The sequence below is a fragment of the Pyrus communis genome, chromosome 1 (assembly GCF_963583255.1).
Source record: "Pyrus communis chromosome 1, drPyrComm1.1, whole genome shotgun sequence".
In the NCBI taxonomy this organism is placed as follows: Eukaryota; Viridiplantae; Streptophyta; class Magnoliopsida; order Rosales; family Rosaceae; genus Pyrus; species Pyrus communis.
The window spans coordinates 7552935-7578718 of record NC_084803.1 but is presented as its reverse complement, the minus strand read 5'-3'; the positions used below and the strand labels follow the sequence as shown (position 1 = coordinate 7578718).

The window sequence follows — 25784 nt, the reverse complement described above, 5'->3', positions numbered from 1 at the left end:
TACATTGCTAAACCTAACGGATTAAATATGTGTTGAAGAATCCAATTAAAATAAACGGATGGATCTAATACGTATATATACTATACACTGACGTATACCAGAACTCTAGGATAGATGCCTATCACTTGTACGTAGACTGACTTTTTAGGTTGGACCCAAAGAAAAAATTTACCAAGCCTTCTAAAAATAATCCTCCATGACATGAAGGAATGGTTTCTTTCAATTTATCCATACAATATAAGTAGAAACGTAGAGATGGGCGTTCAACCCTTTTTTGACTAAAAGCTTTGTCTATTTCTTCTAAATCAGAAGCAAATGGAGATGGGCTTCTCCCACCATTTCCACACTGCAACGTTGGGCATCAAACTAATCTGTCGGCATACCACTTTGTCGGTATCCTCGATTGATATGAAATGCCAAAATAATTACAAGAGGTGATATGTTGGAACACCATTTCTTAAGTTACAAGAATTTCATCGAACATGTTGAATATAATATCCATACGATACGACATAAGAATTCGTACAAGCGATATTAGAGAAGGGAAGACTCGGAGATTGCTTATTCTATTATATGGCAGCTTATATACGCACAAGGGTAATGACTAGGAATGAATGAAAGCCTAAAACCACTCATCATAAAATGCACTACAAACTAGGGCATCTCGATTCATGCATCGGATTTTCGGGTGGTGGTTGATTTTCGGAAAAGAGCACGAAACATTTTCAAGAATTTGCTTTTGAAAGAATTAGGGTTCCTGGTTGGGACAGAACGGCTACGGGGGCAAGCAGCGAGTGCTGCATTTGAATGGCCATAGGCCTCGAGTCCACCGGGTTTGGCACTTGGGCAGGGCCTCAGCTCTCTTGAGTCGGCCCTGCCTTCCTCTCTTTGCAACACTAACTTATCGTCCCAGATCAACCCCGACGATCCTTGTCTCCTAAATGTCGATGCAGACCTTGCTAACGTTGCCATGGCCTTCTCTCGGACAGTCGTGAACTTGTGATGGTATTTGGTTTGTGCAGGAATTGTGGTAATACCAATCTAGATGATTAGGCTATTATATATAAGAGAGGAAGAGAGAAGATTCCAAGGGGAGAAGAAACCGAAAGAGGTCAGGGGATGGCATCTAAACGAATAACACACTTTGAATCGGTCTAATCTTATGCTTGAAGTTGTTGCTTCTATTAAACTAATGTTGTAAACATATTCTGTTTATGTCTTTTAGTGTAAGATCAAAGCTCTCTCTAGGCAAACGAAGAAGATAGAGGTCAAATATTTTTCATTACCAACGTTTTCTCATACCAAATATTATTTCGAACTAAGGGAAGACTTCATTCAGCTAATCTTTTTCTTTTGGGTACATTGGATGTGAATGAAACCATAATCCGAGTTAACATACCCTAATCCAAATTTTGTCCCCACCCCGTCATCATCGAGCTAGCCCGAGGCCAACACAGATGTCACAAAAACAAAAATAAGGCGAGACTTAAACCCTATCAGATGTCATTATAAACGTTTAAGTACCTGATTTACACATTGGTTCACTAGACAGTATTAGGGGCAGGCCGTTGATAGGGAACCCGAGAATCTGGAACGCCTTCCTCAGAACGTTTGTCTTCAAACCATTTCACAACTCTTTTGCGGGGAAGGTTTGTCACATGCACTATGCTGCTGACCATTGCATTCTGTATCACATATCAAACATACAGAGCATGAGGAAACCGCGAACACGTTCTTTTAACCCAAATATCAAATGAAAGTGCATTATATCGTTCAAAATCAATCAGCATAAAACATTCACTTACAGTGGGCCGCTTTGTTTTTCTATAAACGCTTTCAAGGGTTTCAACTTGCGCTTTCTTCAGTCTCTTTTGAGCAGAAAACTTTTGTTGCCTGACATGAACGGGCACCTTCACTGCAGGTTCAAGCTTTACAGAATCTGTAGCCGTTTCCACCACGGTTTCTCGAGTTGTTTCCACAACAGCTTCTACTGACTTTGTTTGGGACACAGATATCACTGTAGCAGGTTCATCAGGTAAAGCAGCACACATCATCAAAAGACTTGGAGGGGGTTCACGAAGCAATTCGAGAACAACAGCCCTGTCAAGACAAAGCTCAGCTGCAAGAGTTTTTATCTGCAACAAAAAGGAAAAGCGAAAATTGAAATTGATTACAGTATCACACTTGCCAGCATAACGAAAAACCCCCCAAATAACGGGAAGCAAATTTCCACGAATACTAAACCAGAGTTTACATAACTTGGTTATCTATTTTTGACTACCAAGTAATAGAAAAATATGTTTTTCCTATCTATTTCTCGTTCATACACACTTCGATTACGAACTTGGGTTTGTAATTTTGAGCACTCACGCCTATAATCGCCACATTTCCTCGGCCTCCTTATAACTCGAAAACTTATTTTCGAATCAAAGAATCACTATATAGCAGGATATGAAGCATCCTTTATCTTCAATTTCGTCTTCAGTACAGTAAATGTTTTCAAAATTATCAACAATTACACAACTTTTCACATATTCATCAAACAAAATCTCATATTCAAAGACAAACGGAAACACTTACGCTGGTTTTGCGCCGACCAACTTTCAAAGCCGCCGCCAATCTCCGCAGCTGCCAAGTCTTCAACTTCACCGGACTTTCCTCTTCCTCCTCCTCCTCATCTTCATCATCATCATCATCTTCTTCTTCTTCTTCTTCTTCTTCTTCTTCTTCTTCTTCTTCGGCATAGCTCTCAACAACAACGTCGTCGTCGTCGTCATCCTCCTCTTCATCATCGTCATCGTCGTCATCAACATCATCGTCACCGTCAATTCCCAGTGCCTCTGCAACTTCCTGTTCGAGCTTCGACAGCTCTTCTTCCGTTAAATCCTCCCCGTCAAACGATGCGTCGTCGTTTTTGAGATCCTCCTCCAGCAGCCTAAACAGCGCATCTATCGCATCCTCATCCACATCCTCCTCCTCCACCTCCGCCTCCTTTACCTCCTTCTTCCCCAAACTTTTCTACATTAAACCACAATTCAAAAGCAGAATTTCAGCTTTTTTCAAAACAGAGAAAGCACTTTACAAAAAAGCTCATTTCTTAGTTCTTACCTTCTTCATCTTCGTTTTGGAGGGCGCGACTTCGGCGCGGTGGTTCCGGCGGCGAGCCAAGGCGAGCGTGGACGAAAACCGAGTCGGAAAGTGACGTGGCAGTACCAGATTGGTGGGTGGCCGTTCTCTGAAGGAAGACGGCAACGGTAGAAAGTGAAGCCCCTTGGGTGTGTTGACCGCCGAAGCGAAAGCCATCTTGCTGTCAGTGCAAAGAATACGGGATGGGTATGTTTTCGCCGCCAAACGGTACTGTCTTAAAGGTCGTAGAACCGCACCGCTTCCTGCCCGAACGCCGATGAATAAAACCAGCGCCGCCTTTCTGCCTCCGGGTTCAGGATTTATCTACTTCTTTCCCAGTGTCCGTGTAAACAGTCTAAAGCGTATTCAAAACGACCGTACTTTCGCGCGTTTCGTAAGCTTCAGTATGCTATAGGCTTTAGCCTTTAGCGCTAATCACCTTTTACTCCTCTTGGGGAAAATAACGAAATTCTCACATTGCATTTTTACAAAATCGCATCATTTTATGTTTTTCGTCAATAGTCTTTCAATTCTTGGGTTAAATTAGTAAACTAACAGGATCTGGAGATATGAAGATCTGTAAATCATGTCCATTCATCGTACATCGTACGGTCAGTTTTTGTCAAGTACTGTTTGTATGATTTTTGACCATATGATTCACGAATTTCAAGAATCCTCACAAAGAGGATCCGGATTCATTGATAAATACTAGATTTCTAACTTTTTATGGTCACCACATTATTTATGTCAAATTATGCGATTAGTTGTTATTTCGAGACTTGTTACGAATTAAGAAAGCAGTAAAAATTTATATTGACTATTTATATAAAAAACAATCTAACACCTACCCCATTGTACTTAGAGCAACTCGATCCCATGTGGGTAGGGCGGCTCAAAGCCCCCAAAACATACCAGTACCCCTTTTTTCTCCTCCAACCCAACCTAATAGGCTAGCACTCAGCCCAAGCCAGGCCATAGCCGGCCCAAAATGTGCTAAGCAATCAGCTGCCCTCTGTGACGTCATGTTGGCGTCAACATGACGTCACAAGCCATCTTCTACCGTAGTTTCTGGTTTCCCGGCGCCACCAGAAGACCCCTTTCGTCGTCTTCTCTGTTGGACTCCGCAACCACAATCCCAACAACAACCACCCCTGTTCAAGGCTCATCAAGCTCTCGATGTACACCGACATGCCGTGAAGAACGGAGTTTCCTTCTTCGTCTTCATCACCGCGCTAGATCCGAGCCATATAGTTGATTTCTCACTGTTGAAGAAGTCGATTTCTCATTGCTAAAGAAATCACTGGCTTGTGGTTTTGGTGGTGAAGGGAGAGGGAAGGACAAAGGGGGAAAAGAGGGTGAGGATGAACGAAGGAAAGCTTGGGGACGCAAATGAAGTTTTGCTTTTCCATTTTTTTTTCTTTTTTCTTAAGTTTTAAAATAAAGACAGAAATTAAAAATAAAATTATTATTATTTTATTAACACCTCACAAAATGTTGAATGCAATCCCACATTAAAATTTAATGTTAAATGACTTATATACCCTATTATGCAATGACAATTTCGACCTTATTAGGTTTAAAAAAAAAAATTCTAAACACACTCCAAATCACTTTTAACATATTATTTATCTTCTTCAACTATCGAAACCTCTCACTCTCCATTGTTAAACAAAACCCTAACCAAGCTATCTGCGTTATTCTATTCTCTGATTTTGATTTCAAAGGAGATTAGTACCACCTATCTGCTTGTGATTTCCCAGGAAACTATACTACCCAAGCCTATTATTGATTGATTTAAGCTTAATATTTATTTACAATTCCCATAAATCCCGATTATTTGAAAGCTTCTCTCTTAGGAAGTTCTCACTATTTTCAATGCTGAATTACTGCAACATAACTCATTCCATTCAATGGTTAATTACTACAATATAACTCAATTTGGTTCAATTGACACCTCTCAAGCTACTATTTTCTTCTCTCCAGATCAATCGCACATGATGTTAGAGTTTTACTCCAAAGTCAACTTAATTTATAAAAATTAAAAATGAGTATTATAAGATTTGAAGAATGTGGGGGTATGAGGGTATTTTGGGAAAGTATGTGGGCTATAGTAAGATAATTTTTAATTGAAAAAACAAATGTGAGATGTATTAAGTATGTGAGGTTTATTCAACAATATGCGGGATGTTAATATAATAAGTTTTATTATTTTATAATAAAAAATAAGTATTTTAATAAAATTGACTAGGTTATTTTTTGTTAGGGGTGGAGATACATTTGACATATTACTGTTCATTAGGATCTATCATTGTTCACTGAGTGAATTAAATAGGTTGGATGCTGGCGTATTTTTTTAGGGGTGGACTTGCTCTTAGTGAATGATGAGACGATCAAGTTGTCAAAAATACAGGTATGATTTACAAATGTTGTATCTCCCTTAGTAATTCAAGTTACATACAACATTCAACTGTTGATTTTTCAAATCATTTTGTAATAAGCGCTGTAAAATAAAAATTTATGAAAACACACAAATTTATGCTATTTTAATTTTTAACTTAAAAGTGTAATATGAGAAAATAGAAATCCGCCGGTATGGTTTAAAAATCAACAAAAACTTGAGTTGGTAAAATGTTAGTTTAGACTTTAGCCGGCCCCGAAACCGCTTTTTCAAAGACAAACGACGCTGCGTTGGAGCAGAACTCCGTCGTTTTGGTTTTGCCGTCCACAGAAACGCGTACCATTAGTAATTCCACCATACCAAAGTGAGTCTCATAACTCGTTTCTGTCATAGTTTTTGTCTGAACTAAACCGAAAATATGGCAACGGTTCCATCTCCACCGTCATCCGCATCGTCAAAATCGTCAAAGGGATGGATAAACAGCATCTCAGCAATCGCCTCTCGCGTCTACTTCTTCCTCATCATTCTTCAGATCCCGCTTTTCAGGTACTCCAGTTCTCACTTAATCCCCACACTCTCTGTATCCAAATCTGTGTAATTTTTTTCTAATTTTGATATAATCCCTAGTGGTTCAACTTGCTTGGCCATCTGGGTTTGCTTTATTTTGCTAATTTCCATGTTTTTGCATCTGGGTATTTGGTAGTTTTTCGGTTTATCGAATCTCGGTCGGTTAAAGTTTGAAACCCTCTGTGGGTTTGTCTGGAATTTGGATGCACATTTTGAAGTTATTGGGACCGTATTGTTGATTTGGACTTAGATTTTACTGAAGGATTAAGTATATTATTTGTTTTAGATTGGTCGATCGAAATTTGTGATACCCGGAGTTTGGCTTTTGGATCTGCAAGAAGGGATTTAGTTTAGCAGTTGAATTGATACACCTCTCACTCAAAACCATTCGGAATCTGGATCAGACAATTTACAGCAGTGGATGAACTGAGATAGGCGTGGTGAGAGTTGACTTGTGCTTAGAGGAAGTGTATATTTACTGAAAATACTTATTTAGGGAACTTATTTCTGAGAAGCGGGTAGGATTGCGTTGATTTTCAAGTATCCATATTTATAGGTTCGTGTGGAACCTGTATTGATCTGGAAATGGAGGTTGATTCCCGTGGTAGAAAACTTATTCGGGAATTTTAGGTGTTCCGCAGTGTGTTTATTTGAACTGATATATTGTATTGGTATTGAGCTGTTAAGTTTTAGTGTTCATTTAGTACGATATCTATTTTGTTCTTTGAACCTCCATTATTTACTGAAGGATTATGCATCCTTTTTTGCTTTCTTGTTTATTACATACTTCATACACATGCTCATAACTTGTTTTTACTCTGTTATGAATTTATCTCCTCCATGCATCTATTCTCTCATTGCATCTGCATGGGTGGTGACCGTTAAGTACCTTTTCGTATCATAATTGAGCACTGTTTTCATCTTAGTTCAAAAGACACTTTGTTCCTCTGGATAGTCTTGATCAGAAGAAGAGCATCAAAATCATTTAAAATCTTTGTTCATTTAATTTCTGTGCGGATGCATTTAGAAGAAAAAGGAAAATTATAATTTTCTGTGTTCGTCTTGATAATTTTCTGTCTCTTCCTTTTCTATTGTTACAGAGTTCCATGCAGATCTGGCATGTGTACCACACCGTTGCATGTCACATCTTCCCAGCTGATTGCAAGTGAAATCTTTCCTGTTACTGCAGTCAAGGCCCTCCTCTACCCCGGAGCTGTTGCAAATGGACTTGCAAAAAACATGACTGTCCCAAGTTGGAATAACCTATTGGACATCTATAACTTGACTAGTGCAAAGGAAGCCTCTCCAGTTACTGATCTCCAGCGCTTAGAGGTTCTATTTCTCAACTGACGCTTTCCCCTTTCCGTTGTTTAAATGGATATTCAAATTCTATATTGAGGAAGCCTCCAATTTCTTGTTTATTCAGTGTTGCTGTCTTACGAATTATTACTTTTTGGTTCTATTTGTATTCTTTTCCACTCAATTTTCCAACTGTGACTGGGAGTCGTGTCTACTTTAGGAAGGTTAATTTTCTTATCCAGTTGGATTGATAATGATTAATGAGTATGATAGGAAGCTAACTTAGGAAAATCAGACGATCGAGTAATTGTTTTGTACTTTGTTCTATGCTGTCAAGGGATTCTTTTATGCAGATGATTTGCATCGAGGATCCATATTCATCCTAAAGTACCTGGCTGAAATTTCCTCTCCCATGATTTTCCTTGGATGGGCATTAGATATGCCCTAGAGTTCACATAGAGTTCAATATCAGCACTAGCAAACCAATAGGATTTCATGTTTGACAATCTGAAGTAGTAATCTAATATCTGTTTTTCGATAAATTCACCAGGTTCTAGCCGGAAGTTACTTCGCTGTGGCTGGAGCTCTTGTGGGAATTCTAAAACGAGGGAGGATGAGCATGTTCGGGATGCTTCTAGTTCTCTGGGGCCTCATTAAAGAAGGGATTCTCGGAAAGCCTGTGAACACAGACCCTACAAAAGCTGTGTTTGTCTACCCAACCATGCTCATTGCTGTAATCGCTGCTTTCTCGTCTGTAAAGTATAATATGAAGAAGGCTGCTGCAAGAAGTGCACCTGCAGCTAGGCCCATTGCAAAACCTCTTCAAAGGTCTTCAAAATCTAAGCTGAAATGATTTCAAGTATGTAATCCATCAAATTTTTGTTCAACCCTTCGGAGTTCGTGAGGAAATTGTATGTTTCAAACTGTATGTTTTCGTTCCAATATTTTTCGTGTTTCTGAAAAAAAAGAAAAAATCATCAGTGTTAAAAAATTGCAGTTGTTTCTCCAATCTCTCGTTTAAAAATTACAGTTGATTCTCAGATAATGCTTCCTGTTAAAATACATCTGCAAAGATTCAATTCCGTACCTATATTTTCGACTGCATGGAATTTGGTCCCGATAATTTGCCCAATGTTCCAATCCGAGGGCATCTGTCAACGTCTTGTTAATTTCTTGTACGAAATGGTCATGCACATTCTCGTATTGGATATTATTTCTGAGTTATATCAATACTAGGAGAAAAATATGTACAAACCCAGACAACCAAGTCAGAGGTAGACTGTGGAAGGCTAAAAGAAAATACAAAGAAGTAGAAAAAGAAGGATTAGGGGAAGAGGTCTGCAAATAACGAAGAAGGCAGTTTGCTTTAGAAAATTATAGGGTGTATAGTATCGTTAGCTGAGAGAATCAAACCAGTATTAGGATTGCTTTTTCCATTTAAAATTGCTCGTCTCTTCTTAAAACTCCCCAACCAAACTCATTGTTTCATTAAACAGTAAACAAATTCATAACCAGCCTAACGACGTCGTTTACTTCATCTTCTTCCATGAGATTCACACCTCTGCAAATAAAAACTTGGGGTCACTGGTTGGCTTCATCTTCTTCCATGAGATTAATTAGTTAATGTGGTCAGAGGATATGATTGTGTTTCGTCGTTTGTTCTTTGAAATATTGCATGATATGTATTGTGGTGTATTGTTGAGTATAACGATTTATGTGAGGAATGTTCGAGTATAGTGATATGATGAATTATGAATGGCTTGATCATTGTTTAGGGTACGTAGGCAGTTTAACGATCTTGTATTATACTTTGTACCTATCCTGGAGGCGGTGTCTGTTGGATATACGGATGCTTGGTGATGCCACGTGTCAATTCTAGATAGGATCGGGACGTGACATATATAGTTGGAATTTTTCATTTTGTCAAGATTGGTAGATGACGACTATTGCATAATTGTAACATGATTGAAAAATGGGACACTTTATTGGTTTGGTTTGGAGTGAGGTGAGAGAGGGGTCCTTAAAGTTTTAGTCAAGTGCCATATCAATTACGGTGTTGAAGCAATTTCAATGGTGTGGGTCCCAAATCAAGCATATATGATATATCAAGGAGGGAGAAAGGAGTGCATATTTGCTCACCATAATTCTCACCACTCAACTTATTATCATTAAATGAGTTTAAAATTTGAAATTTGTGTTTATCTATTGTACAGATTTTCAAATTTAAATTCATGCAATAATGATAGAGAGAGTAGTGAACATCACTATCACCTAGAGCAAGTACAGCAGGGCCTTTAGCCCAATGGACCATGGACAGAACATGACCAAATCGCTAGGGTGATCAAGTACAGCCCATGTGGGCTTTAGCGCCGGATGGGGCCCAAGCGACAGGCCCAACACGAATCGCTGGCTCGAGAGCCTAAGGCGGAGATGATGCAAGGTTGACGTTAGGGTGACGTTAGCCACGATTTAAAACATGGGTCATTAGACCCCTTGAGGGAGAACACCGGAATATTTGGCAGGGATTCATCCCGATTCCGATCTCGACTTAAAACTCCATTAAAAATTGTAATTTAAGCACAAAAATGATGCTAAAATGAATAGGAACAAGATTCTACCACTATGAGTAACAACCGTGGTCAAGATTGGCTGGGTTTGGTCACGGAGCTCGCCTAATTTTCTCGCCAAATTCTGGAAAAACAAAACAAAAAGCATGCACAGCGAAAAGAACAAAATTTAACCATTAAGTCTTCACTTGAAATCACAACACCAACAAGAAAATCCCAAATATTCAAAGGAACAAGGAAATCTCACATGAAACTACAAGCTAGAGCTTGAAGCTCTTGGGTCTAGGATCACTTCCTAGTGCACCGATGGTGCATGCAAGGACCCAATTATGTTCCTAAAGTTGCTAGGAGTCCAAATATACAAGTTCCAAGTTCACGATGTGAAGAAATGGTAGGGAATTATTGTGATGCTCTCAGTGCTTTATTCGAAATTACAAATAAAATTATTTTGTATTATTTTATTGTCTATTACCAGGGCTATTCAGTTTTAGGGATGGAGATACAAAAGGTAGTTAATATTCATTAAGTGGTGAACAAAATATTCCCTGTATCCAAGTGGGAGCATGTATCTTTGCTCCAAGTAGAAAGGTCAAGATTCAACTTACATGAGTTTGATATACAATATGGCAGGTTTACATTAATATAAAATATCGTTTATATCAACAATAAAAAAATGTTTTGATCAGAGACTCACAATTTTTTATTTTTTTTTTTAGGAAAGCATGTCATTACTGTAAGTAAGTACAGGTTACTTACCATCAGTAATCTTGCGGCCTTTGAACAGTTAAGACCCATCCCTAATTTTATTTTATTTAATTCTCTACATGAAATGACCAAATTATCCTTTATAGGGGAAGGTGTTTACTTGAACAATTATTGAAGAACTTGAATACACAAATGAATGACGAATTTGGTACAAAATTATTTTACATGCCTTGGTCCATTATTTTAACATGACACAAAACTGAAGGCAATGACATTTTAAGGTTTATATAGCCGACCCCACTTTTCTGGTGAAGCTTGTTGCACATTTTATCATATGCATGTATATACCAAAATCACCAATGCATTCCCTATGCAATTGTACCTGGATTATTACAAGTTTCACTTTTAGGGCACATTTTATGTAAGATTGGCTTGACTTGGACTATTTATTGGGACGGATTTGGATTGGAATTTGACTTGGGTCGAGTAATGGCCTAAAATAAGCCTACACAGTGAAGGTATAGTCTCAATTTATTAAGTTTTTAATTAAACCCATGTTTTGGGCTTAAGTAGAAATTTTATAGGTAATTGGTTAGAATGATGAGAATCAATGCTCAACTGCAAGCTGATCAAAATTAAATATCGATTAAATATTGACAATATAACAATTACAACACTATAAAAACTTATCATTTTGGTAATTAGTCTTAAAAATGATTATTTTGGCCAATTTTCTAACTTTTAAGTCACTTTAACTTTGTGCTCAATAATGAGAGCTTGAAATCCAAAGTCGAGTCCGCTGCCTTTGGGATTTGAGCAATGACAGTTCAATCGTACTTGCGTCATTCGTTAATGATTATATGAACTTTATTTGTTTCTTCTGATCGGAAGAAGTGCACATTGCAAACTGCTTGAAACTCTCACCAAATTGAATACCTCGAGCTGAAGAAAACTAGCACAAACATTGGCAGATTATGAATGGAAAGGATGTGCGGGTTTGGATCGATAGATGGATTCCTTCCGTTCCATTGGGCTGACCATCGCCGATGGGGAAGGTACGAGTTAGCCGAAATACAAGGGTGAATTCTTTATTAAGTTCGGAGACAGATGGATGGAACATCGAATTTTCACAACTGGTTGTGTCGGCTGAGGATTATGATGCCCTGTTAGAAACTCCGATTGGCGATCCGGAGCTCAATGACAGATTGGTGTGACCTTTTGAAAAGAGGGGAATTTTTTCTGTCAAGTCAGGATACCATTGGGCGGCCTCGAGGAGACCATCTCGTAGAAGCCAGGGTCCATCGTCCTCTACATCTATTCCCAACACTCTCTGGAAAGCTATATGGACCATACATACAACACCAAAGGTTCAATGCTTCATGTGGAAAACCCTTCACTTTGCCATTGCAACAATGGCGAACTTATTCAAGAGGAGATCGGCATAATCCCCTGTTTGCCCATTGTGTTATTTACACGAGGAATCGGTGGAGCACTTATTCCTTCTATGCCTATGGGTTGAATTAGTTTGGTTTGGGGGTGCTCTTAATTTAAAAATTAACCGTGCTCTAATCACCAACTGTGCAGAATGGCTAATTGACATTGCTAGGATAAATGGGGGTTCTAAGTTAGAGGTTACAATGAGGCTTTCCTATATTGGCTTCCCATGTTGGCAAATTTGGAAGGCCCGTTGCAATGCGTTGTTTAATCATGTTCCGGTTAACCCAAGACAGGTAGTCATCTCAATCGCCACTATGGCTGGCACTTTTAATGAAGTTGCTTGCCCGGTGCGCTGCACCTCTCGGCTCAGTTCCCCTGGTGCTGTTGAGGTCCATTGGTCTACGCCTTGTCCTGAATTTATCAAAATCAACGTTGATGCCAGTTGGAGGCCAAGTTTGCAGGCTAGCTTTGCAGGTGTGGTTGTGCAGGATATGGAAGGAAACTTTATGGCAGCTTGTTGATACTCCATCAAAGCTTCTAATGCAGCGGTGGCGGAAGCAAAGGCGCTTCTCCATGGATGCGAATTGGGTATCTCCCAGGGATGGAACTCGGTGATCATCAAATCTGATTCGATGGAATCCATTGCCAGCCTCAGGAATACTTCAACTCTTGGCAGTTGGGAAGCCTTCCCCATTCTTATGGAATGTAAAAGATTAGGGGATATTTTCCAAACTTGTCCCTAGTCTTGGGTTCCAAGATCGGCTAATCGTGCGGTGGACTTCATTGCGTCGAGACAATGTAGGGAGATGTGTGATGTTATGTGGGTCGATCGACCTCCATTTTCCTTTGTTCATGTTCTTTGTAACGATGGTCTCCCATGCCCTCCCTAAACACCCCGGTAGTGTGAGTGGTGATGTTTTTAGCATTGAATGCGGCGTCATTGCTCCTTGGACCACTCACACTACTTTCTGCTTTTGTTGGTTCTCAGCTATTTGCCTTGTTGTAGGCTCTCTGTATTTCTCTTTGGCTTCTTTGTCCTGGTTCTATGGATTCTAGTTTTCAAAAAAAAAAAAAAAAAAAAAAAACATCGTCCAAAAAATGCTCCACCGCCATCCTTATCATGGAGGAGGAAAATAAAAGAGAGACTAGACCTAGTGACTTCTTCTGCAAATACTGGTTCATTGGTAAACAGGTACGTATATACCCAGCCACCCTTACCCAAACCCCAGCACCAGTAAAACAAGAGTCTATTCCCGACTCTTCATCGGCCCTCGCCATTACAAACAGATTTACTCCCTTAGGATCAACAGTAGGAAATATCCGACCAAATTACCAAACGGCCTTAGCCACCCCTTATGATCCCTACTCTTCAGTTCGTTCTCCAGCACCTTCACAACCTAAAACACCTAGCTATGCTAAAACATCTCCATATGTCCAAAATCCCAATTCAGAAAAGCTTTTTAGCATCCCTCTTCACATTGACAAAAACCAACCCCCAGAGCGCATTGCCAAATTACTCCTTCCACCAAATTTTCATTTCTTACCAACTGAATCCTACAAAAGCCTAAAATATTACCAGGCTATCCTTTCAAAAACAGAAAGCATTGCTATTAAGCCAATTTACAGTACCACTCACCAAAACAAAATATTGTATCATTCACTCCATATTGGAAAATTCCTTACCGAACTCGAATGGGGAATTCCCCTTTATCACACAAAACCCCTTCATACTCAGCATGTTCTCATCCCAAACAATCATTACAATTACTATGATTATATCCAAGCATGGACCAACATTTTTCTCCACCAGACAGAAGACTTTAGTCATTCATGGTTCATAACCTTTGATAAGAATTTCAGATTGCGGTTTCCTGCATGGTTTCCAGATTGGTGGGCTTCCCATGGCCCAAGCTCTTCTATCATTCCAGATGACCTTCGTCATGTACTCACAAACAACTTCCAGCCCAGTTTTGACAGAAATCGTTTCGACAACAGAGTTACTATTTTTTCACTGCTCATGGCCAAGTACAAGATCTCATGGATTCTCAAATGGAACTTTGAAGTGGACACCGGTGGTATTTACAGAACCCGATGGGTAAAATGGTGGGATAAATTCAACCACCAAAAAATTATTGATCTTGTAAAAGTGGAATTTCCCCAGGCATCTTCGCAGGCACTGCCAATCAAAGTTTCAACTTCGTCCTCACAAGCTTTGCCAGTTCATCAGCAATTTCCTGAGTTGCTAAAAACCCAAGAGCCGATTCAATCCCTATCAGACATTAGTCCGTCATCTTCCCTCAAAGGAAAACCTTCTAAGTCCTCCAGCTCAAAGAAAAAGGAGAATTCTGATAAGTCCTCCCAGCTTCTGGACTTGGCTCAACAGCTCATGGCTGAAGCAGCAAGGCTACAGAAAAAGAAAGGTTCCGACTCGGACTCTGACGCTTCTGATGCAGGGACTCAGCCTCCCGCCAATTGGGCTGATCAAGTGGACCTTCAAGATGCTCAAGATCCGTTTGATTATTGAACTGCATTATTTGCCCATGTGATTGTGTCAGCCCAACAACATCATCAGCAGTAGCTGCTATCATCTCTTCCGCAATAGACAAGCATTATTCTTCAATAGTGAAAAACAAAAAGGTCACTATTCACAATAGTGAAAAACAAAAAGGTCACTATTTACAATAGTGAAAAACAAAAAGGTCACTATTCATTTAACTTTTGTAAAAGAATCAAAGCATCTTCACTATTCATTCAGCCAGCTTTGCCAGCCTTCTTCAGAAGACAGCGGGATTCCCGGATCTATTGGGCAAGCCTCATTCAGTCTCCTCGCTCTATATAACGAGGACTCATCTTCAGAAGAAGAATATAAGTTTTTAACTTCAAAAGCTCAGTTCAATATCATCTCTCTGAGATTATTTTGCAAACACTTGTAATACATATATATTATTCAGGATGCCTGCGAGCTCCATCTCTTTGTTTACTTGTTTCATCTGCCATTAGGCAATACCTGTTTGTTATCTGCATTGCAGTAAGTTTTCAATAAAACTTATTTTCCAAATATACTTGCATCATTACGTTTAATTCATTATTTTGATATGCTACTCTGTTTTTATATGTTTTATTTTTGCACTTTAAATTCTATGGACGGCTATGCCGCCTGCTGCTATTTTATGTTTTACTTCCGCACTTCATATTCTATGGCCGGCTTTGCCGCCTGTTGTTAGTTCCGCCCCATTTGGTATCAGAGCCAAGTGGTTGGTAATTGCATTAGCATCTATCTAATCTGTTCATTGCTATTCACATACTTGTATCTTATCTGCATTTCTTAATCGTCGGTCCTCAGTTCTTCTTTCTTCCAGCCAAACAGTAAGACGTGGTCCAAACAATAAGTCCCAGGAGAGGCATGAGCGGGGGAAGAGTCTAGACATACGAGGAAGGTGAATCTTTTAAGTCTTGCATATAGTATACTTGTTTTGTGCATTTCATGAGTAGATTATTTAGATCTAGTTCAATGGCCAGCACTAGCTCTAGATCCACCTTAGGAACTATACCTGACATTGTCAATGAAGAACAAAAACTGGATTTTCAAACAGACGAAAGTATTGATTTTTCCGACTGGAACATTCCAAAAGTTTCAACGCAAAATATTTACAAGAAAAAATGGTCTTTGACCTCTTTTAAATCCGAACATCACGTCAAAACAGTTGAGAAGGCTTATGCTCTTAGCAAAGAACATGAGACTTGTCAATTATTTTCTCCAGAACAAATCAAAGCGCATCGCAAAAACGGTCATAACTATCTTCACATTGGTTTAGTTCAAATCGCTGTTAAACCTTTAACACGAAAAGGTCTTAATACGTCTATTCTTTTATGTCTTCGTGACGCCCAATTTACTGATTTTAACGATAGTATTCTTGGAATGATTGAATCAAGTCTTTATAACGGACCTATCCATTTTGATTGTTTTCCAGATCTCACAATAAGTCTTTCAGACCCACATGTTTTAAAAGCTCTTACTCTCAATATCAAAACCTCTGGATACCAAGTCCTGGAAGGAACACAACCTTTGGCACTTATTTTTAGAATTTATTACAAAGTCACTGGCATAAACATGAATTTTCAAGCTTTGAACAAAAGTCCTCGCGACCACACTCTTTTAATCCAAACAACCCAAGAAAGCGCAAACATAAGAGTACCAAGAACCATTAGGTGGTCAGACATCAGTCTCCCCTCAGATTGGTGTTTAATTAATGAAAGTAAGCCGGTTTCCGTTCAAAACAGCCTCGTTAATCTTGACAACATTGAACAATATTTTGACGGCACAGTTAAAATCAATTTTGATCGTCCAGCAAGAAAATCTTGTGAATCAGTTTTGTCACACAAATCTTTTACTCCTAGCAGACAGTCTTTTTCTGGATCCACGTCAACCGATAGACTGGGTCGAGATCAAGATTTGATCAAATATTTAGTAAATAAAAAGTTAAAAGAGCAGGAAGCTGCACAACAAGATTTAGTCAATGATTTACTCAAATTAAAGTCTGTCGACACTTCTTCACAAGTTGCACATCCTGTTTATCATCCTCCAAACCAAGAAGAACCCACTTCTCTAACTCCTTCTGATTTTGAAACAACATCGGTGAATCACCAATTACTTGTTTTAAACAAACCACATAAAATAAGATGGAGGAAGCTTAAAGCTGACATCGCTTCTGAGGAAAACATCCCCAGAAGAAATATTTTTAGAAAAAAGTATTGTGATGAAGAAAAGCTAGCCATATATGCCGAATGGAAAGCTTTTGTAGAACAATACCAATTTGAAATATCTTTCTTTGATTTTATCGAAAAACATTATGAAACAAAAAACAAAGTTACGGTTGTTACCAAAGAAAATTGGGTTAAGGAAGACAAAACTTTGGTTTCCTCTAGTCATCCTCCCAAAGAAACTATTGGTTTCCTCTAGTCATCCTCCCAAAGAAACTATTTTAATTTCCACTGGTAATACCAACATTCCCGCAACCCCTTTCAAAATTCCAAAAGAAGATTCTGGTTTTAAACCTGTCATTGAACAGAATAATTTTACAAACCAAAGTCTTCATACTATTGGAAAACAGTTAGACAAAATTGAAACCAAAATCGACAAATTGTCTCAACCAAAATCTTCTCAAAAAGAAAAACCTTTAGTAAATTTTACTGATACTGCTTCAAGTTCCATTGCTTTAAAATCTATGACTACTTTACAAAAAATTGATCATATGCTCACTGAGCTCAAAAAAGAAAAAGTTGTTAATGTTTTGCAAAACAATGATGTTTCTGTCGAAGAAGAAAACACATCTGATCCAGATTCTTCTCAGGACACGGAAACTAGTTCTGCTATTCAAAATATTGAAAATGCTTTTCACAACATTGATCTTCAACCAACTCTTGATTTAAAACGTATTCGTACTCATCCGGTCAACCCTACTTCTCTCACAAAAAACTGGTATCCCAGGCCAACCCCTCCTGACCTTCAATTTGAAGAACGAAATATTCAAAATCAATTTTCAGTTTCAGCCGACAAACTTTATGAGTGGAACATAGATGGCTTATCTGAACAAGAACTTTTGAACAAACTTCAACACATGTCCATGGTTGCTAATAGCTACATTTCAAATCACAATTTTACACAAACACAAATCGTTGATCTTCTCGTCACTGGTTTCACTGGAATGCTTCATTCTTGGTGGGAGAAGCACTTAACTTCTCAGTCCAGAGATGAAATACGCTTTGCGGTAAAAAAAGATGAGGAAGGATTTCCCATTTTTGACGAAACGATAGGACAGGGAATACCCGACGGAGTAAATACTTTACTTTATACGATTATAGAACACTTTATAGGAACACCCAGCAACGTTACTACGCGTATTCACGACCAACTGAGTAATTTAAGGTGTCCAACCTTAAGTGATTTCAGATGGTATAAAGATGTTTTCATATCCAGAGTTATGCTTCGGGAAGATAGTAATCAACCTTTTTGGAAAGAAAAATTTATCAATGGTTTACCAAATCTTTTTGCTCACAAAATTCGAAATGTTTTAGTAAATGAAGAATGTGTCATACCTTATCATACCCTTACTTATGGTAACATAGTTAATGTTATTCAAAAGGAAGGATTGAAAATGTGTATCGACATGAAGATTTCAAAACAAGTTCATAAAGATAAATCTATTGCTAAATACGAACTTGGAACATTTTGTGAACAATATGATTTACCTCCAATCGCTCCTTCGAGTAAAAAGAAAAAAGCACAACAAACCAACAAGTTTTCTAAACATCAATCCAGATTTTATAAAAACAAAAGATCTTCCAACAAACCTTTTCAAACAAATAAATTATAGATTATTAGAGCTTTATCACAAAATTCTCTCTTAATAAAAAATTGTTGTTCAACTATATAAGAGAATGTTGGTATCTAATTTGGACTTGTACTAGGAAATATTATATAGAATACATACCAAAAAGAGTGTAGTAGTGTAAACATTATCGCATAACTAGTCCCAATGACTCTTTGGTCTCCCATTCCACATTAGATCATTTGGAAGTTTAGCTCGTCCTCTTGCATGCGTTTCACATGACCAGTAGTGCCGATGTAACCGGTGCCTAAACTGATAGTACAACTGCACCATCTTCTTTTCAATGTATTCAATAATCTTTCGGATGGGATAGGTCCACCACAAATTATATTATATATACTAAAAGCCTAACTTTCTGTTTAATTCCCTTTGTGTCCTTTTCACTGTTCATTCGCCAGTGTTGTTCCCATTTTGCCCTTCAGTTGTTCTTTAAGTCTTACTTTTTCTGTCAATTACACAGTAAAATGACGGTTTTGACCCTGGATTGCCAATAGAAGTCTCTCGACTCCTTCCTCAGAAACGAAATCCAAAAAGGAAAAATTGTGCTCTGTACACGAGACGATTTTGATTCCGCTTTGTGGATGCCTCTAGAACTCTCCAGTCCTGCGTCCGTTCATCATATCGCTAGACCTTCCACTTCCAGTGCATCTTCATGGTTTTTCCATCCGTTCCCTCTCTCTCTTTCTCAAATTTCTGCTTCCGCCGTTGTCAAACTCGCCTCTCTCACTCTCAAGCGTTCAGTCTCTCTCGCTCTCAAACGTTGCCGATCCGTCGTAACCCATATTTCTTTCCCCAAAATCCAAGGTACGGACTTCATGCAGCACTAAGTTTTTGGGATTTTTTTTATATTTTAGTTTTGGATTCGTAATTTTTTGCTCGGTGGCTGAGAAAATGTGATTCCGTGTTATAGTTTTGGTGTTTTTGTGATTTTGGGTTCGTAGGTTTTTCAAAATTTGGATGTTTGTTTGTAGGTTGCAAAACCCTCTGTTCTCAAGGTAAGTAATTTAAAATTCTAGGGTTATTCTATTGAAAGTTTCAATTTATAGTTTAGTTTAGTTTTTTTATAATCAGAGTTGAGTTGGTATTTTGTTTGTGTTTGATTATATTGAAATCGGAGTTTCAGAGGACTTCTGTTTGGGTTTGACATTTTCCCACGATGTATAAAATGAGGGAGGGCAAAGCATTTAACGCACCACATTATATTGGCTGTTTTTGTTATTTCATGCTACGTATTGTAATTGGGAGATTAGTCTGTTAATTTGTGTTTATGTAGAAATTGGAAGAAGCAAATAACATGTATGCTTTTAGCACCACCACCTACACTGGATTCCAATGAACTATATCTGAAGAAACATCTGAAAAATTCAAAGGTATGCATAGTAGTCAGTTGCATTTGTGTTTTGCAGCTCATGGAATGCTTTTTGCAAGCTTAGATTCAACTGATGAAAGTTCTTATTGCTGTGGTTGTGTTGTGGTTGCAGCTTATGGAATGATTTTAAAAAAATCAGGCCATAATCAGTTTGTACAGGAATACCAGGAAATCAGGGATTAGGATTAATCTCCCTGTTAACATGTGGCCAGTAAGATGTCCAGGGCAAGCTTTGAATGCACCTGATGACTTGCCTAAGAATGTCACACAGACTTTGAATCAGGGCTCAATTCCCATGAGCATGGATTTTCATCCTTCACAGCAAACTTTGCTTCTTGGGTTGTATTTTTTAAGTAGCTCCTTATATTTATTTGTATACCTTCGGCTCTACAGTTTTTCCCTAGATGCTTGCTGCTCATAATTGACTGTTGATTGATCTCTGTATATGCTTCAGTTGGTACCAATATGGGGGACATAGGGCTGTGGGAAGTTGGATCTAGGAAGATCCTCTGCATGGTAGTTAATAGATACTTTTCTATTTGAAAGTTCTTATTGTTGTGGTTGCTGTGTATTTACTTAGATTAATTATAAATTAGAGGTGGTTAAAAATTCGAAATTTTATTGATGCATGTTTTCTTCTTTCTTCCCAATTATCAATTTGTTGTCTGAGGAGAATAGCTGAATAGATCATATAGTACATGAAGAAAATCATTTTGGTAACGAAGAAGAAAGAAGAGTGAAGTAATGAGATATGAAGAGAACTTTGCCGCTAAGATTAAAATAGAGATTGTAGTGAGCAAAGTCTAGGTATGAAGAGTTTGAGTTACATAATTGTTAATGGCTTTGTACCTTTCTAATTTTGTAAACCGTTAATACTATCTTAAAATTTAAATTATGAATCCTTATAATTGAAATGTCAATGATTCGAAGCTCATGACTGAATTATTACAGTTCTGTAAGATTTATTGATTACTTTTTTTTCGAACTGTCTCTCGCAGCGGAATCACCGCCATCAACAGCTATGGCTGCGCAGTTCGTCGTCGTCCAGTATTCCTCCAAAATTCCACTATTTCTCTTTGCTCTCTCATACTCAGTGCGTCTCTATTCTTCCAGGTCCACCAATATCTATATCCCAAACGACTCCATATATGTTTCTATTTGTTAGAGAAAGCTTTTGCCTTTTGGGTTCAATTTTATCTGCTGTCTGCATTGGATTTGATGTCTTCTTGGTCCTTATGTTTTTATCCGGCAATCGAGCTTGCATTATCACTTGAGAAATTAGCAAATGAAAGCTGCTTCACTTGCACACTGTAAAACATTCATTGTTATTGTATGATGTCTTTTTAATATAAGATGATTGGGCTTAGGTGATTATATTTTGTACCATCGATTGGTTCGCGTTGTGAATTAACAATCTTACTATACTATGTTCATCCTTGAATTTACGACTAATAGGTTGCTGAGAAGAACAAAGATGTGCAATTAATAGATTTTGTTGAAATCGAGTTTTTGGCTGAGCAGGTCAGTCTTGATCTCTTCCCTTATTTTTCATCAGTTGGAAAGGTTCTACAGGGACGCTTGCATGATTTTTGATGTTCTTCTTTTACCTTTGTAGGTGGAAGCCTATCAGGAAAATATCTGAATATTTTGCTCAACTGAGGACACTTCACAAAGGGCACGGTAGGAACCCATAATTCAATTTCATTATCATCTTTATCATACGTTTAATGTTCATCTTTTGAATATAACATTACTTATCTGATTTCATTTTCTGTTCCTTACTTGAGTTTCTCAAAACCTAATGCAAACAACTAATATGGCTAAAATTAGTCCCTCATGTATTTTCCTCATCTGAATTGGGGTTTTTAAAGTTTATCAAGAAATTTGATTCGGGATTCTGAATTTTTTTTTACAACTCAGAAATTTGTGGAGTTATTCTTAGGTTTTATCAAGATGTTTGATCTAGGTTTCATATATTTTGTGACTCACATTGTTTTTTAGCATTTTTTTTCTGTGCAATGAAAGATTTCTGTTTTCTTTTGATTTATGGGCTTGCATCAAGCTTCTGCCTTTCTATATTGATGAAATACTGATGGAAATGAGTTTCTTGCCAAGGCTCACAAGGCACTGAAATGCCCCTGCAAAGCCGACTTACAAAGTGGGCCCTATGGACTTCAGTTTTCAGAGGCTTTTCTCTGTTATCTTAAAAGCACAGTGGAAGAAAAGGGATCAGGCTGTGTCCATCCATTTGTAGTTTTGCAGAATTGTATTCAAGTTAATCATTCTAAAGACAATTTAGAAGAAGATGCGATTAACAAAGATGATGGCTACAAAATCCTCCCCCCAACATGGTCCAGAGAATCTCAAAGATTAACAAAGATGACGACTACACCACTTTTTCTCTTTTCCTTTTCTTATAACAAACAATGACCATTGAGTTTTTTTATCTTTTTGAAAAATAAAGTTGGCCTGTCAATCTAAAAAAAAAGATCCGGATTGTTAGTCATTTATATATTTTCTTTTAACCACTAAGAACAACAACAAAAAAGTGATCTTTATTGTTTTGTTAGTGTGAAATGGTATCTTTAGATTTTCATGAAGTAGTGTTTTGCTTCCATGCCTCAGAGGGTGGATATGGCGGCGGACAAGGACATGCAAGTAAATTGGTCTCACTATCTGCCGTTTTGGCTTAGCCAGTGTCCATATATCTTTGTTTAACTCAGTTAATGTTAGTTGTGATAGCTTGACTAGGCTTATACAACATTACTTATCTACTCTATTAGATAGTGCTTTGCATTATTTTCCTTACAATTGATAGCGTGTTCTTTGATTTACAATTGACAGCGCGTTCTTTGATTTCCCAGATGCCACATCTTGCAACAACTTATGCTGCAGTTAATGCACTTATAACTCCTTGGTGGTGAGGCGAACTCTACAAATTTTTGCAGCAAATGAAACTTCCAAGCGGCGGCTTCAGGTTAGATATCACATTCATTTGTGTGGTTCTATAGTTTGAGGACATATATGTACAAGGATCATATGATTACCTTTGATATACTTTTACCATGAATTACTTCTTGAATGCATGATGGTGGAGAAATTGATGTTCGGCCTTGCTACACTGCGGTTTCTGTTAGTCTTTCTCTGTTCTGTTAGTTTCTGTTAGCCTCTATGTCTATCACACTTAAATGGTGGAGAAATGTACTTCTGTTATTCATCTATTTTGAGGAAAATTGACGACACAATCATTTTATCTATTTTGATGGGCCCATTTTGATAAAAATGGGATTGCTGAAGCTAAGAAAGCTACTGATGCACATATACTATCGCTAATTTTTTGTGTTTGATTTGTGATTTTGAAAATAATGGTTATTTCTAAGTGTGTGTTACTGTTTGGTTTAAGGCTTCTAAATCTAAGGTAGCTGCTAAGAATGGCCCAATTGCTGCTACAAAGAAGAAAGAAGTCTCAGCTGAAAGCTCAGATGAGAGTAGCGATGATTCGGAAGATGATGATGTGAGTTTTTGGTTTTCCAATCTGGTGCCATAATTTTTTTTTCGGTTGGGGTTGTTGCATGGGGCATTCACCTGAAGATTGAGTCACTCATATCTGTATATTTGGGATACATTGTGTTGTGTATTTATTCTTTGTTAGATTAAGAAAGATACCTTTTGGTCGATAGTGATCCTCAACTTTTGTGTCCACAGGAAACCCCTGCAAAGGTTACTGCGCAAAAAGCATGCACAGTTGCAAAGAAAGGCTCATCAGTGGCTGTGAAGAAGGCATACACTAGCAGCTCTGGATCTAAAAAGAGCTCTGAATCTGAAGATGAGGTGTGTGCTCATGCTTAAATATTTGAATCATCCGAAGGATATTCCTTTGATGATTGTTGAATCCTAATCTTTCTGAGCATGGTTAGGAAGTTATGAAAAAAGTAGAAAGGATGTTCCCTTGATGATTGTTCAGAGAAGAATTCTGGTGATGGTTCATAGGAAGTGAAGGTTTATGTTTTTTTTTTAAATTCCATTTGGAATGTGTTGCAATAATATCAGTCTTTGAGAGATCAAATGAATAACACCTGCCTCTTTGCCTCTTTCTACATGTTTTATACAGTTTCAAAACCCGCAGCACCGCGCGGGCAAGCTTGCTAGTAATACCTATTATTGAACATAAATATATGCAAGTGAGTGTTTGAAATTACTATAAATAAACTGAATTAAATTCAGACTCACAAGCAACTTGAAAGGTAAATCTGCATCAGAGCTTGAGCACCTTCAATCCTGAAAATCATGAAAGTATAAGAATTTCATATATGTATATACAAAAGTAAATCTGCATCAAAGCATAATTAAATGGGAGCATAATATAGAAATTTTAAAGCTGACTTGTCAAATTATAGACGTAAAATCAATTTACTAGTTTCAGCTTCCTATCCCCCCAACAAAAGATTTTCCCTGTATCAAATCACAGCTTCCTTATTCCCTAATTATTAACCTACTTATTAAAGTACTGGCATAACACATTTCTGCAACAACATTCATCATAACAAGTGCACCACCAAACTGGGAAGCCAAAAATGTTTACTTGTTATAATTCCAAGCTAAAAATATTTTAGTGTTCAACGAAAACCATTATGCGACGATTTCTTAAAAAAGTCTCACTTATTTTACCTAAATGTGATGAATTTTTAGCTCCACAAAAAATTTCATCACCTAATCCATGTTTTCTTGTATTTTCTAGTATATATGTGATGGGTAAACTTTTATTCGAGTGATACTGAGGGGATGGAATCCGAACACAAGACTCGAATACAAGGGTAAGCGCTCTTAACCAATATATGAACCCCTTGCGTCGTTGGTTAACTTTATAATCAACGCATTTGAATTTATGTGGTTAATTTGAACTTTGGCCAATACATAAATTGCATTTGTTTCCACCATCACTTTCCTTTTGAACTTTTGGTTTATGATGAAAACAACTGATTTTGTTTCGTTTTACGATGAGTTCAGTGTGTTTGTATAGTCTGAACCATCAGGAGGGGAGTGGAAGAAAGGAGCATTCATCAACCTCCATATAACAGAGAAAATCCGTAGATCCCATTAGTAACTTCGATGAGAAAGCAATTGGATAGCCGATCTCCCTTATCTTCGTATTGTTGTATGGCTTATTATATTAATACTCCACAAATTGTTGAATAAACCTCATATACTTAAAATACCTTACATTTGCCTTTTCAATTAAAAATTATATTAATACACCCCACATACTTCCCCATAATACCCTCACACCCCACATTTTCAATATACACCTTACATTTTCTACATGCACCCTATATTTTCTATACACCTCACATTTCTCAAATCTTATAAAGCTTTTAATTTGGACAAAAAATACCTATTGGAATTTTGACAAAAGATGTCACTTGGGATTTAAAGTATATGTGGGTTGTTTTCAATTTCACCATTAAAACCCATGTCGTATGTTTTTAATATTTGGTGGTAATTTTAAGTGTTTAATTCTTCATGTAATTGTTGTGATCCCTAAAAGATGAATACGAACATAGAAGCTTGAATAACGTAGCAAAAGTAAGATTAAATAATTATCGATGTTGTCAAAATCACTAAAACAATAAATAAAAAATATGAAGTCTTACTTCATGTGAAGCTTCCCAAACATCGATTTCGTGTTTTATTCGTCAAAAATAATTTTTCTCAATCAACATGATTGTAGTTTCATTGGTTAGGGTTTTGTTCAACAATGGAGGGTCGGAGGGGTTTTGATAGTTGAAGAAGATAAATAATACGTTAAAAGTGATTGAGGTGTATTTATATTTTTTTTTTAAAACCGAATAAGGTCAAAATTGCCATTGCATATTAGGGTAAATAAGTCATTTAATATTAAATTTTAATGTGGGGTGCATTCAACATTT

At 37.6% G+C, this 25784-nt stretch overlaps 2 protein-coding genes and 1 long non-coding RNA gene across 5 annotated transcripts; 2 read left to right on the top strand and 1 right to left on the bottom strand.

Annotated features, from left to right (window-relative positions):
* Window positions 1-1481: 1481 nt before the first annotated feature.
* Window positions 1482-3450, bottom strand: LOC137746068 (protein OVEREXPRESSOR OF CATIONIC PEROXIDASE 3-like). Its single transcript, XM_068486129.1, has 4 exons — window positions 3109-3450; window positions 2581-3018; window positions 1806-2135; window positions 1482-1685 (listed from the first exon to the last, which is right to left on the bottom strand). Exons 1-4 carry the CDS (start codon window positions 3301-3303, stop codon window positions 1545-1547), a joined length of 1104 nt encoding a protein of 367 aa, XP_068342230.1. The 5' UTR covers window positions 3304-3450; the 3' UTR covers window positions 1482-1544.
* A 2390-nt stretch (window positions 3451-5840) lies between these two features.
* Window positions 5841-8424, top strand: LOC137748363 (uncharacterized). Its single transcript, XM_068488511.1, has 3 exons — window positions 5841-6070; window positions 7192-7423; window positions 7941-8424. The coding sequence occupies exons 1-3, from the start codon at window positions 5943-5945 to the stop codon at window positions 8241-8243; spliced, it is 663 nt and encodes a 220-aa protein (XP_068344612.1). The 5' UTR covers window positions 5841-5942; the 3' UTR covers window positions 8244-8424.
* Window positions 8425-19767: 11343 nt separating this feature from the next.
* On the top strand, window positions 19768-23946 carry LOC137711824 (uncharacterized). 3 transcript variants are annotated; one of them, XR_011065161.1, is made up of 8 exons: window positions 19768-19858; window positions 19970-20664; window positions 20856-20970; window positions 21313-21378; window positions 21473-21537; window positions 22722-22834; window positions 23261-23371; window positions 23563-23946. It is a non-coding gene; the product is annotated as an uncharacterized lncRNA (long non-coding RNA). The 3 variants fall into 3 exon arrangements; XR_011065160.1 differs by having other exon boundaries at window positions 21973-22834; XR_011065159.1 differs by having other exon boundaries at window positions 21920-22834.
* The last annotated feature ends 1838 nt before the right edge of the window (window positions 23947-25784 follow it).